Raw genomic sequence first — 14,493 nt, 5'->3', positions numbered from 1 at the left:
AAATATGTTTTACTTGAAATACCCCCTGAGGATTTAAGTGATGTTAACTAGTTATAATGAACTTATCAAAAAAATAAAAGAGTATATATATATATATATATATATATATATAGACACACACACAAACACACAATTGTTTATTTGTGATATTATCAATATTACATAAACCCATAAACATATCTTTAAATATTTTTAAACACACATCTTTTTTAATTGTTTTAATTGTTGTAATTCAGCTTTGGAATTACATTTTTATTAAAGAAATTAATGTATGTTCCTGCAATGTTTACATACGTGTGTATGTTTATAATAAAACATTCCATGATCCTAACTGCCATTTAAAAAACAATTGAGTCTGCATAAGTAAAAGCATTGACTTCTTTGTATTGTGTGTAATACCTCTCAAATCCAGCAGAGGCGATGGTGTTTCTCCACAGGTAAAGCACTGAAAATAGAGCTGTAACCGTTCCTCACTTCTTTTCCAGACCCCCCCCCCCCCCCCTCTCCCTCCCCTTTCCTCTTTTCCTCCTGCTTTCATCTCTATATCTGCAGTGGAAACCATGTGCCGTATGTATATATTTTTAACCTCTATGTTTCAATTAAATTATGTTAAAATGATGTGACGATGCACAATGCAAATAATAATTTGCTTGATTTCGGCCTCTTGACTTTGGTGGAAGTCACAGAGTGTGAATTTAAACTTATAATTATAAAAATGTATGATAATTTCAGAGCAAAACCCTCAATTTATTAACAAAACCGTGTTATACTTGCAAATACATCTGCGCATAGCTCTCTCTCTCTCTGTCTCTCTCTCTCTCTCTCTCTCTCTCTCTCTCTCTCTCTCTCTCACTCACACACACTGCTATTGATACTGCATTGTCAGAGTTTAGAAAATCACTTGCGTCAGAGCTTCTTTCTGGCTATATAAGCTGCACTGACTGCGGTAGGAGCAGCAGATCAGTGTTTGAAGGCAGTTCGAGCTGACTGTGGTACCGAGGTACAGAGCAGCTTGTCCTTGGAGCCATGAGTGCCGTCGGGTTTGACCCCTACTTCTCGTCCTCTTACAAGCGGTGGTATGTGGAGAGCAGCCCCCGCGTCTCTCAGCGTGGTCGTTCCCGCACCACGTTCTCCACCCATACCCCTTCTCTGTCCTCTCGCCTCCACTATGCCTCCCCCGGACGGAGCTCCGCCGGTCTCCTGCTGAGCAGCGCTGGCCGCTCCGTGGAAATGGACATCAGCCACGCTGCCCAGGTAAGCTCCGAATTCCGGACAGTGCGAACTCAGGAGAAGGCCCAGATGCAAGAGCTCAATGACCGCTTTGCCGGTTACATTGAGCGTGTCCATGAACTAGAGCAGCAGAACCGTGCCCTGGAGACTGAGCTGCTAATGCTGAGGCAGAGGCACGTGGAGCCGTCCCGCCTGAGGGGCCTGTACGAGCAGGAGGTCCGCTCTCTGAGAACCGCCGTCGAGGAGGCCCGCATGGAGAGACAGGCCGCGCTGAGCCACCGCGAGAGCATGGAAGATGCCTTGAGGAGCCTGCAGGCCAGCTACGAGGAAGAGGTGGTTGCCCGTGAGGACAGCGAAGGCAGGCTTCTGGAGGCCCGCAAGGAGGCCGACGACAGCACTCTGGCCCAGGTGGAGCTGGAGAAAAAGGTTGATATGTTGCTGAATGAGCTGGGGTTCCTGAAGAAGGTCCATGAGGGTGAGATCTCAGAGCTGCAGGCCCAGATCCAGTATGGAGCTCAGATCGCCGTCGAGGCGGAGACCGCCAAGCCCGATTTGTCCAGCGCCCTGCGGGACATCAGAGCCCAGTATGAGAAGCTGGCAGCCAAGAACATCCATTCAGCTGAAGAATGGTTCCGCGGGAAGATGGGTCACCTGACGGAGAGCGTGGCGCACCACAGTGACGCAATGAGGAACTCCAAGGATGAAGCAGGAGAGTATCGTCGCCAGCTTCAGGCATGTGTCCTTGAGATCGATGCCTGCAAGGGCCTGAACGAGTCTATGGAGAGGCAGCTCAGGGAGGTGGAGGACAAGCAGAGTTCAGAGGTTGCTGCCATGCAGGTTAGTACTAGAAACCTCTATTTTAGTTGTCTTATGCTCTCAAACCATAATTTTAACACCCATCCTTTCCTGCAGGATACAATCAGTGATCTTGAGGATGAACTTCGAGCCACTAAGGGTGAAATGGCGAGATACCTTAAAGAGTACCAGGATCTTCTCAATGTCAAGATGGCCCTTGATATTGAGATAGCTGCGTACAGGTAGGATTGCTAATATAACATCAGACATTTGATTTTGATGTTAATGCTTCTGATTTGTCACGTAATCTTTTGCAGGAAGTTGCTCGAGGGGGAGGAGTCTCGCTTCAATGTGGGTGTGGGAGGTATGGTCGGTGCTTACTCTGTTGGTCACGTCTACTCCCGGCCCATGTTCTCAATGTCCAGCATGAGCTCTGGTGCCCCCTACATGCTTAGTTCTCGCCTGGTCAGTGCATCCCTCTCAGCTGATGAGGTCATCACATCCAGTCAAGCTCGAGAAGCTGCAGCCAGTCCAACCCAGGAAGAAGAAGAAGAAGAAGAGGAGAAAGAGGAAGTAAAGGAAGAGGAAGCAGAAGAGGAAGAAGAAACAGAGGAAGCTGAAGGTAAGATTCAGATGCAAGATTATAAATACAAATATTTTATTTATAAATTTCTGTTTACTGAATTACTGTTTTAAACAGGTGTTGAACAGGAAGAGGAAGACGAGGCTGCAGCAGAGGAAGAAGAAAAGGGGGATGAGGTAGAGGAAGAAAAGGAAGATGTTAAAGGGGAAGAAGGAGATGAAAAAGAGGGAGACGGGGAAGAGGGTGAGCAGAAAGAGGGAGAGAAAGCTGAGGAGGAGGAAGTGGCTGCAGAGGAGGATACTGAGACAGAGAAAAGTGAGGAGAAAGCTGACACAAGTGCTGATAAGGACACAGAGGAGACTGAGACAGACAAGGAAGAAACTAAAACAGAAAAAGGCAAGGCAGAAAAGGAAAAAGTTGAGACTAAGGCTGAAAAAGCCAAAGAGGAAGTAGAACCTGAACCAGCCAAAGAGAAAGCCAAAGAGAAAGCCAAAGAGAAAGCCAAAGAGAAAACTGAACCTGCATCTGAACCTGAGTCAAAGGATAAAGGAAAGGAAGAGCCTGAGAAACCAAAAGCAAAGGAAAAGGGAGAGTCAGAAAAGCCTAAGGGAAAAGATGATGGTGAGAAAGGTAAGAGTGAGAAAAAGGAAAGTGTGAAGCAGGAAAAGGGAAAAGAGGAGACTGAGAAACCCAAGGGAAAGAAGTAAAAATGTTGTATCTATAACAGCACAAATACCAGTAGCCTGACCTGCTTCATAGTCTCCCTTCAGTCTGTTACTATACCTTGATCAATGGTGCTCAGAGCAAATTGCAATACAATGTTTGAAACTAAAGTCAACTTATCAGCTTTTGAAACAGATGAATATGTGTCTGATGTTACTGAGATGATCTGCATACCTGAGTGAATGTATGCTTGTGAAGTAGATTATATTTTTGAATGTAGCATCAGTCTTGAAATGGATTGCAGTAAGTGAATCTTTGCTGCCAGTGCAATAAAAACTTGCTTCTTGATGATCAAAATGTTTTACTGATTTATTTCATTGACATTTTTTGTGGCTGTAATAATTTTTATAGTTACCCTAATGTATGTTTAGTTAGCTGAATACCTGAAACTTTCAAATATAAAAGATATGAATCTGACATTTGTAAATGTTATAAAAAGGTGGTATTTAATTGAAAAAAAAGTAATGTGGGAAAACTTCATAAACAGAAAATAGCATCTCTAATGTCTATTTAGTTTAATGAATGCCTTTAATTTAACTTAGATGCAGCAAATTTCATGATTTGAAAACGCCAATGAGACATTTATTATAGCCTTACTCATCATGTGATCATTAATTAAATCGTTCATTGCACTTGTAGTGTACACAATAGAAGGTTTCCAAAGTACCTCTAAAAACTTAAATCCTTTAAAACAGTGTTTTACACTGTTAAAATTGACAGTAAGAATAATATAATAGTGCATAGAAACATGTCAAATGGGAACCTGGGTTCTGTCTCAGATATTCTAACTCAGATATTTTGTTTTTAAATTTTAAAAGTAATGCGTTACTTTACTAGTTAGCCTACTTGAAAAAGTAATCTGATTACGTAACTCAAGTTACTCGTAAGGAGTCACCCAACACTGTTTGTGAGTAATATGTATCAGATATCTCTGATAAGGCACTCTGCCTGCAATGCAGCATTATACAATATGGAAAAATTTCTCTATAAAGTCTCACACACAGCTGCTATATTGCCAATTACTTTCATTTAAAAGCATACCACCGCACTCTGATGATTCTATAAAGCATTCAATAAAAATTACAATAAAAAGTACATAGTGATATAAATAATTTTAGGGAGATCTTTAAGTTGTTGATCTTGACTAAAACTAAAAATCTGATGAATCACAATAATCAGATATATATATATTTTTTTTGCTATCAAGATTTTAACAACAGAGACAAACAATACATGACCTGTTTCATGAAAAATCAGCATGTCACATTTTAATCACATGACCAGTCCAACAGTTAAAGGAAGTGGCTTGTGGTGTGGCTTATGTCTTCTTATTATATATATACATAATTGTTTAATTTGGGAAATTATTTTTGTAAAATAAATTGTGATATCAGTTCACATATCATACACATACAGTGCTGGTCAGAATTATTGGCACCCCTGGTAAATATGATCAAAGATGGCTATAAAAATAAATCTGCATTGTTTATCATTTTCATCTTTTATTCAAATAAATTGCTAAATTCTAACCTTTCATTGAAGTAAATGAATTGAAATTGGTAAATCACATTATGAAATAAATGCTTTTCTCCAAAAACACGTTGGCCATAATTATTGGCACCCTTTTATTAAATACTTTTTGCAACCTCCTTTTTCCAAAGATAACAGCTCTGAGTCTTCTCCTATAATGCCTGATGAGTTTGGAGAACACCTGACAAGAGATCAGAGACCATTCCTCCATAGAGAATCTCTCCAGATCCTGCAGATTCAGAGGTCCATGTTAGTCCTTCTTCTCATTTAGGATCCAGGTCAGGGGACTGGGATGGCCATGGCAGAAGCTTCATTTTGTGCTCAGTGACACATTTTTGGGTTTTGATTTTGATGGGTTTTTTTTTTTTATCGTTGTTCTGATGGAAGATCTAACCACAGCCCATTATACGATTTCTATACGATTTTTTATCTGTTGATATTTGCTAGAATCCATTATACCATGTATCTGAACAAGATGTCCAGGACCTCCAGCAAAAAATAGGCCCACAGTTAAAACATATAATATATTTAACTGTGTGTATGGGGTTCATTTTATGATGGGTTCAGGTGGGTTTGCTGCCAAAAAGCTATTTTTTTAGTTTCATCTGACCACAGAACCCAGTCCCGTTTAAAGTTCCAGTCGTGTCTGACAACTGAATTTGCTGGAGTTTGTTTTTGGATGAGCGAGGAGGATTTTCTTGAAACCCTCCCAAACAACATGTGGTGTTGTAGGGGTTGTTTGATTAAAAAAAATAATAATAATTGGGCTTTTTAACCCCAAGTCTTAACTAATCTCTGCAATTCTCCATCTGTGATCCTTGGAGAGTCTTTGGCCTCTCAAACTCTCCTCCTCGCCGTGCATTTAGACAGAATAGACACACATCCTCTTCCAGGCAGATTCATAACATCTTTAGTTGATTGAGACTTCTTAATTATTGTCCTGATGGTCAAAATGGGGATTTTCAATGCTTTAGCTATTTTCTTACAGCCACTTTCCATTTTGTGAAGCTCGACAATCTTTTGCTGCACATCAGAACTATATTCTTTGGTTTCACTGTGATGAATGATTAAAGAAGTTTGGCCTTTGTTTTTCCTCATATTTATACTCCTGTGAAACAAGAAGTCATAAACAATTTCATGTTCTTAGTCACCCTGGTGTGCTAAAACAGTTAAATATTAATGGGACTATACTTCAGGGATATTTTACTCATAAAAAATTCTAGGGGTGCCAATAATTGTGGCCAACATGTTTTGGAGAAAAACTTTTATTTCATAATGTGATTTTCTCCACACTTTCAATTATTTTACTTCATTGAAACATAAAAAGAATAAACAACGCATATTTATTTCTTACAGCCATCTTTGATCATATTTACCAGGGGTGCCAATAATTCTGACCATATTGACCACAATTTTATTTTAATTTTTAATTTTTTCATATTTAAAAAAAAACTTTTTTATATGATTTTATGGATATTTTTTGCATTTTTCAATGTTCTTTTTCACTTTTGAATTTACTTGCTGCCATTTTTAAAACAAACTTAAAGACATTTTTTTTTCCCAAATCACTTGCAGTGAAGGTTGATAGTATTATTTTCTTATCTCTTACGAAGAATATGTAAACCACACTCTCAAATATATGTGCATTAAAAAGGCATGCATACCACATGAGGAAAAAAATACAACAGATATATATAGTGTTTTTCAATATGATGTTTATTGAGCAAATGCTGCTGAGAAATTCATTCAGATGAACAAAGACATGGGACAGCAAACGGTAGCACCTCATTAACGGTAAGTAGTTGAATTCAAGTCAATCCTAAGCATACAAGAATGTATGTGCGCATTGACAGGTTTATTTTCAAATGCACTCATCAGGTAAACATAACTGACAACGGTAAAAAGCATGTTTAAGGCTAAGAGTTTCTTAGTTGCTTTATGTACTGAGTGTATATGACCATGGGCTATTATCAGCATCGCCTTCGTCCCTTTTTTTTTGTTTTTTTTTGTACATTTTTGGCTCAGTTGGTGTCCTCGCAATAATAATATTTATAAGGCTATTTGTCAGAAGAACATATCTCTACGACCCTTGTTACCCTAACTTGAAGCAAATGTCATTCCCCACCACTCCGCGAGTATTTTATATTAGGGTGGTTATTATTCTATCTCAAAGAACGAGGAGCGCGCTCCCCCTGAGCTGGCATGCAGATGCCACATTCAAGTGACCGCCCCCCTCCCCCAGGTATTGCAGTTTGAACAAAAGTGAAAGTGAGTCCCCGGCGTCCCGGACCACATCCGCAGCAGAACCCATTTAAAGCTGTCACTCAACATGCATTTTTTTAGCTTGCCGCATCTTGTGGCTTCTCTCTATGCTTGTTTTTGTTTTAGTGTGGTTAATGTAAGTAAGTACATCTGTTGAGCTTTATGATTTCTTCGTTATGTTCATTTTGTGTTGATTGCTTGAATGCTAACTCCTCCGTTCCTCTTCAGTCGGCTATAGCTGTACGCTCGGGTCTAATCTGCTTCGGTGGACTTCACGGCCTTCTCCGGGGTTTTGGAGACCGCTTTCTCCTGGACGCTCTCCTCTACCTCCTCTCCTTTCTCGGTGACGGTAACAGTTTTTGTGACTTGTTTGACTCCGCCTTCCCCAGTCGTGATGGTCTCCACCGTCTTGGTGATGACCACCCTCTGGCTCGATTCATCTTTGGTTGGGCTCTCATCCACTCCGTTGGAGACCACCTTATCGGACTCTTTCTTCTCGTCTTTCTTGGCCATGTCTCCATTCACGGTTGCCTCTTTCTTTTTATCTTCAGGCTTTTTCTCTGGTTCACTCTTTTTCTCATCTGCTGGCTTTGGGGATTCTTCTTTAGTTTCAGCTTTCGGTGGTTCTGACTTTGGCGCCTCTTTCTTGGGTGGTTCTTCCTTAGGTTCCTCTTTCTTAGGACTCTCAGTCTTGGGAGACTCACTTTTGGGGGCTTCCTTTTTTGGAGTCTCTGTCTTGGGTGTCTCCTTCGGGCTTTCGCTCTTTGGACTCTCACTCTTTGGACTCTCACTCTTTGGAGATTCTGGTTTAGGCGTCTCCGTCTTGGTTTCTGTCACAGTTGCACTGTCTTTTTCAGATTTGGGCTCTTCTTTCTCCTCATTTCCCTTCTTGTCTTCCTTTGCCGTTTCTGTTTCTGCTTTCTTAGGTTGCTCCTTTGCTTCAACTTCTTTTTCATCTGTTGATCCTTTGTCACTACCTGCATCTGCCTCATCTTTCTCATCACCCTCTTCTTCTCCTTCTTCTTCTCCTCCGCTGGCCTGCTTCTCTTCTGCTTTCTCACTCTCAGGAGAGGCCTTTGCTTTGGGTGACTTTGTTTCTTCTGCTTCGTCCTCTGCATCGTCCTCTTTCTTGTCCTCCTCACCCTCCTTTTCCTCCTCTACTTTCTCTTCCTCCTCATCACCCTTTCCAGCTTCTTCTTCTTGTTCTTCATCACCTCCCTCTTTCTCTCCCTCCTCCTCATCCTCAGCAGGGGCTCCAGAGGCTACTTTGGCTTGGGTTGAGGCAACCACTTCCTCCTCTCCTTCTTCCGCCTCACCTTCACCTTCCTCTCCTTTCTCTCCTTCCTCATCACCACCTTCTTCCCCCTCAGCCTCTCCCTTCTCCTCTCCTTCATCTTCCTCTTTGGCAGCTGACAACTCCTCTGCCATCTCAGCCAAAGCCTCATCCATCTCAGACTTCTCATCCTCCACCCTCGTCTCCTCGACGATCTCCTCCACAAACTTATGTTGCACTTTAAGTTTAGGCGGCTCACTTTTGACTTTGGGGCCTTTGGTGACGGTCTGGCGATATGGGAAAGTGCTAAAGTGGCTCTCCTCTCCTTCAAGAAGTTTTCTACATAAAAAAAGGCATAAAAGAAGGAGATACAATTGTGGTTTAGGCTATTATCAAAATTATTATATATAAGAAATTTCTCTGAAATATTTTTTTGTAGCGCTACAAAATTTGTAAAAATACAAATAATTGCATGTTAAAGAAATGCAAATTAATTTCATTAAAATAATATAATATATATTCTCATTTGCATGGTTAAAAAATGAAATATTTCAATAAAATATTAAATGTTAAACAAAAATGAAATATAACAATAACAATATGTCTTTATCAAAATTGTTAATAAATAATAAATATTGCTCAAAATATTTAAATAAAATATTATATATTATATAATATCATTACTCATAATTATGAATAATAATCAATTATATTGATAATATTATTAGTAAAATAATATTAATAAGTACAAATAAATAGCATTTACATTTGCAAAATTGATCCCAATATTACCTGTATGCTGCAATCTCAATATCTAGTGCCATTTTGACATTCAAGAGGTCCTGGTATTCACGAAGATGTCGTGCCATCTCCCATTTCGTGCTCTTGAGTTCATTTTCCAGCTGGTGGATGGTTTCCTAGTGAGTCAGACAAAATATTGTGACAGCTTAGTCAAATAAATCTATTGCTGAAGACTGAAAGAAAAAAAACTGTCATATTCTCAAGATAATCATTTGTTTATGCATATTCTTCACATGCTAACTCTTTTGTGGGTATGATGCTCATGCTCTCATTGCACCAATTCAATTATAATTCACAGCATCACTGTATGGCTTCAAGGACAATCAGTAGGTGCATTGAGTTTATGTGCATGAGGTGATTCCAGGACACAGCCAATGAGCAAACCCTGCCTCTGCTCTGACTCAGCAAAGAGTGAGGAGAGACTGCATTGTGGGTGTCTGCCTCTCCTTAACCCTTTCTAACACCATTCCACTGCACCTATGATGTAATGAACCATCATACGCAAATCCTCTGGTGAATGTCCAGTCTATTTCTCCGCTTTTTATACTCTACAATAGTGAGCTCAGAGGAAATTGCATTAAACAGACATGCAGACTTAACTGCGACGTGATTTAATTATAGAGGAGAGCTGCAACTCATTTTAAATGTCAAAGTGATTTATGAGGGACTATGCAGCAAAGGCTGCAACCATTGTCCACCACAATGTTCAGAGTAGTGGTCTAACAATAATCGTTTTTAAATGGCATATTCTTAAATTGAAGAACATTATTTTAGTTTACCAACACACAAAAACACTATCAGATACTGTAATGTTTTTCACCATTCATTCACCGCACTTTAAAGCACTTATAAAACAACACGCACATTTGGAGGATCAGACTTGCATATTAAACTCCCTTTTTGTTGAAATGCCAAAATAAATGTTGTGCTAAAATGCTTAATGTGTAATGATTATGTAGCCTACCTGAAGGCTGGAAAGGTCATTGTTGTGTCGGTCCTCTATGTCGTTCAGCTGCCTCTCCAGAGACTCTTTGGTTCCTCGGACAGACTCCAACTCGATGGTTTTGGACTGTAACTGGCGGCGATAATCTGAGATCTCGTCCCGTGCGGATTTGATGGCGCCTTTATTTTGCTCGGCGGCCTCCGTGAGTTTCGAGTAGCGGCACACGAACCAGTCTTCCACCTGCTGGAGGTTTTGCGTCGAGTGGCCCTCCAGCTGAGAGCGAATCTCACGCAGCGCGTCGGTGATATCCGTCTTCTGGTAGTCCCTCTTCTCCACGGTGATCTGTGACGCCTGCACCTGCGCTAACAGATCGCTGAGCTCCTCTTGGTGGTTGTTGCGAATAAACGCGATCTCGTCCTGCAGGGACTGCACTTTCTTCTCCAACTCTGCTTTGACGAGTGCTGAGTCACCCATGTCCTTCTTCAGGGCACGGACGATCGCTTCTGACTCTTCCCTGATGCGGGCTTCCTCATCGAAGCGGTCCCTAAGGCGCTGGATGTCTACTTCAATATGATCGGTGTCCAGTTGGATCTGCGCCTTCTCGTTGTGGACCTGCTCCAGCATGGAGCGCAACTCCTGCAGCTCTTGGTCGTAAAGTTCGCCCAGCTGAGACTGCGACACCTGCTTCTGCCGCAGTGCCTGGATCTCCGCCTCGATCTGCTGGTTCTGCTGCTCCAGAAAGTGCACCTTGTCGATGTAGCCCGCGAAGCGGTCGTTGAGTCCCTGGAGTTGTTCCTTCTCATTGGAGCGCTTGTAGTCTCCATTGAGGATGGAGGTCTGAGTGAAATCAAGGTTGTCAGTGGAGCTCAGAACCGTTGAGCCGTAAGCTCGCGCCACCGGGGCGTTGAAGGTTCTCTTGTAGGAAGAACTCGGGCTTGCCCTCGACCAGGTCTGGGAGCGGAACCCGCTGGACGGGCTCGAATAGCTCGTCCTGGTGTCCATCACCCTCCGGTAGGGACTCCCTATAGTGTCTATCGAATAACTCATCCTCTCGGACGGGGTGTGAACGTGCAGATGAACAGAAGTGTGAGGTAAAGTAGTGAATAGGTGTAGGGTGTGTGGCTCGCTCAGCGCTGGGTAGCAGCTCTACCTGCCTTTATATAGTCGAGGCGCTGTTGCGAAAAAACTCAGGCTTGTTTTGACTGGACCATTGATCCGACGATGTGGGAGGGTCCTGCTTGCTACTCTTATCTGTATCAGTATTTCAGATTCCTGTAGTCACACATAACGAGTGCTTGGGTGGCTAAAAATAACTTTAAAAAAATATTCTCTGTTGGAAAAATAAATAAATAACTTTTAAAGACTTTTTAAACTGGACACTAAAAGTTTGTGATTTATTTGTGGTGTTAATGATATAGGCCTATTATAAATTGATCAGTTATGAGTAGACATACTTATGTTTTATAGACAGTGATTTCCACATCTCTGTATATCTTCACATTTAGCCCACTCAATTTTTGCGGTTATACAAATATTTAAAAACTCAATTGAAATGTATATAGTATACACTTTTTTTGTGTAAAAATAAATACATTTTAAGCTTACTTTTAAGACGCTCCCTCTAACCAACATTTTCTGTTAAAGCCCCCTCCAAAACTTCACAATTTGCACCATGAGTGGTTGTAAAAAGTTTTAAAAGAACAATTTCTTACAGAATATAATATACGTTGGTTTCGATAGAATTACAATATATATTGTCATCTATATCATATCACGCCTTAGGCTATTTATATTATGATGTTATAGGGCTACAGTAACACTCGACGTGACATCATTGGTACTTGGACAGAGTCTGATCACGCAGCCCAATCACTGAGCGCCCACAGTCAGCACCAAGGACAGCGGCCCGTATCTCAGACACATTCAAGGGCATTTAGCTGTAGTGTGCTAAGTCAACTATGAAGTGACTATTTTCGGTAGCACTTTATTTTTACGGTGATGTAGTTACACATGTTGCAACAGTAAATTGTGCATAATTTCAAGTAACTAACCCTAACCATAGTAAGTGCATATTATTTAGTACTTATTTGTGTAACCCTACATACACTGTAACAATGTCCCTTTAAAATTAAGTGTAACCTTTTTTCTTTTGAAAATGTGGCATTGATGACTTTATTGATTTATTACAAGAGAGACATTGAGCAGTCATGTGCCTTGCACTGTGAAAAAAATGTATTGTCTAAATCTATTTTTGACCATGTAACAATACCTAAAAAATCTAAACATTTAGCAGGATGTGGGTAAAAGTTAAAAATTGTACACACATTTACTCAACAGTGAGAACAATGTTGTTTTCATTTTAAACAATAGCATGCATAAATGATTATATGTTGGCATATACTTTTATTGTGTCATCCTTGAAGTTAGGAAGCACCGTATACTCTGCTGCAAAACATTATTTGCTGCAAATTAGTGCAAATCTGAGTTTGGCTTTTTGTGCTGATTGACGAATGACTTTTTTTTGTATTAACCAGAATCCTGCCGTTTTCAAATAGACAAAATATGCAAGTCATGCATTGGACTGGGACGTGTCAGATATGCTGACTTCCTCTAACAGAGCACCTGCTGTTATTTGCCTCACATGGCAAGGATTTGAAATTTATAGAGTAACCTGAAGGACATATGACGCATCGGCTTATCTGACCTCCCTCTTTCTAATGAAACCTGAGAAAAATTTAGCAGAAGGGCTGTCAACAGGCTCATAGCATGCAAAGATGTTTTTTAGCAACATTTTAGAGTTTCTTTATTATTATCTGTTTGAGCATACGTTTTAAAGATACTTCAGTTAAGAAAACGCAACCCGAGGGTCTTGAGATGGTAATTGATTGATCCAGAACTGCAGTCGCCATAGATAATTCAACCAAAGTGCTTCATTCGGAGCTACACAGTGCTGAAAGTCACTCTGACCTTATACAGTCATCTAGCATTAGCAACTGCTAATTTCCTATAGCCTATAGCTCAGCAGAGTTTAATCATATCACCAGAAATTCAAAATGATTCATTCATGTTCCAAGCCATTCCTATTGAACCAAGAGAGGACGATGAATTTGTCCCTTTTGAGAGGACTAAAATTAGACATTTCCAATTAATTATAGGCCTATTTGCTTTGTCATTGGATTCGCTGTGTCTGAGCACTGAAGCCAGATTTAGCCAGCGTGCAATCAGGCAGAGCAGCAGAAGAAGAGCTCCTGAACTCAATGACCTTATGTCTCTACTGTCCACTCTGCATGTCCAGCCCTGAGAGAAGACCATCCATTTTAAATGTGCAAATCATCCCTGAGGAGCAGAGCGCCTGTCGCTCAAGGTGCTTTTGTGGCCATGCAGAGCAGTGCGGTTTAACATTCAATGCAGGCCACCAGTAATGCTGCAGAGCACGCCCTTACAGTACCAGCCCACTGTGATGTATTATTGGAGATCCAGCTGTAACGTGACGATATTACGGGCAGTGAACTCAGAGTCAGTATGACGGTGATGAGGCACGTGCGCAGTCTGTGATTTTTTAATAAAGAATGATTGGGGGAGGTATATGCGGCACATTAATGGAAGCAGGCGCTCATGTAAGTGACTTTCATAAGAAAACGTCTGCCAAGAACAGAAACATAACAAATTGAATGGGATCTTGTCATGTGAATATGTTTGGTGCAAAACAAAACAAAACAAAAAGTGCATACAAATGGGTTGCAAAAATTGTGGGTTGCAGCAAGATAAGCTCTGGTTGCAAATGCAGTAGCAGTGCATGAAGGCTTGATGCTGATTTAAATCTCTGGAGGATACTGTTGTTAAATCAGAAGGGATTCTTTTGCTCGGATCCCTCCCCTAAGGAGATCGGATGACTCAGCAGTAATCTGTAGACAATGTGAGAAGTGCTTCATATCTGAAAGCATTTGGAAATACATTGATCTGGGTAATTCGTGACTCATTTAAGGTTCCACCTAACATCAACGAAACATTTTCCATTCCTTGCCCTCTCAATGGGTTTTTCTGCCAGCAATGTTTTATTCATGACCGAGAGGAGAGTTAGAGAATGGGTTAAGGCATGTGTGTTGGCAGTGAATGTGTGTGTGTGAGAGATAGAGAGACCCCTGCTGGTCTCTTTTTTAGCTGTGATTTATGGCCGTATTCTCATCATCCCCCCCCCAAGGTGGTTAGCAGAACGAAGATGTTTGGGAGTCAGCATATCGACGTGGAAGCAGAGAGCAGCATCATATGGGCAGAGAGACTTAATGGTCCATGTCATGGACAAAATCCAACCTCATTAGACACTCCTACAACATGTGTATATACTCATGCAAT

General features: G+C 40.9%; 2 protein-coding genes across 2 annotated transcripts; one reads left to right on the top strand and one right to left on the bottom strand.

Moving 5' to 3' along the window:
- The first annotated feature begins 921 nt into the window (after positions 1–921).
- Positions 922–3,456, top strand: nefla (neurofilament light chain a). The gene is made up of 4 exons (XM_079586766.1): positions 922–2,067; positions 2,143–2,267; positions 2,343–2,647; positions 2,726–3,456. Exons 1-4 carry the CDS (start codon positions 1,027–1,029, stop codon positions 3,313–3,315), a joined length of 2,061 nt encoding a protein of 686 aa, XP_079442892.1. The 5' UTR covers positions 922–1,026; the 3' UTR covers positions 3,316–3,456.
- A 3,110-nt stretch (positions 3,457–6,566) lies between these two features.
- Positions 6,567–11,268, bottom strand: nefma (neurofilament medium chain a). The gene is made up of 3 exons (XM_079585711.1): positions 10,162–11,268; positions 9,189–9,313; positions 6,567–8,735 (listed from the first exon to the last, which is right to left on the bottom strand). Exons 1-3 carry the CDS (start codon positions 11,185–11,187, stop codon positions 7,376–7,378), a joined length of 2,511 nt encoding a protein of 836 aa, XP_079441837.1. The 5' UTR covers positions 11,188–11,268; the 3' UTR covers positions 6,567–7,375.
- Positions 11,269–14,493: the final 3,225 nt, after the last annotated feature.

This window comes from Phoxinus phoxinus (assembly GCF_949152265.1).
Source record: "Phoxinus phoxinus genome assembly, chromosome: 17".
NCBI lineage: Eukaryota > Metazoa > Chordata > Actinopteri > Cypriniformes > Leuciscidae > Phoxinus > Phoxinus phoxinus.
Note: the sequence above shows the minus strand (reverse complement) of the source record. Positions and strands in the feature narration are given on the sequence as shown.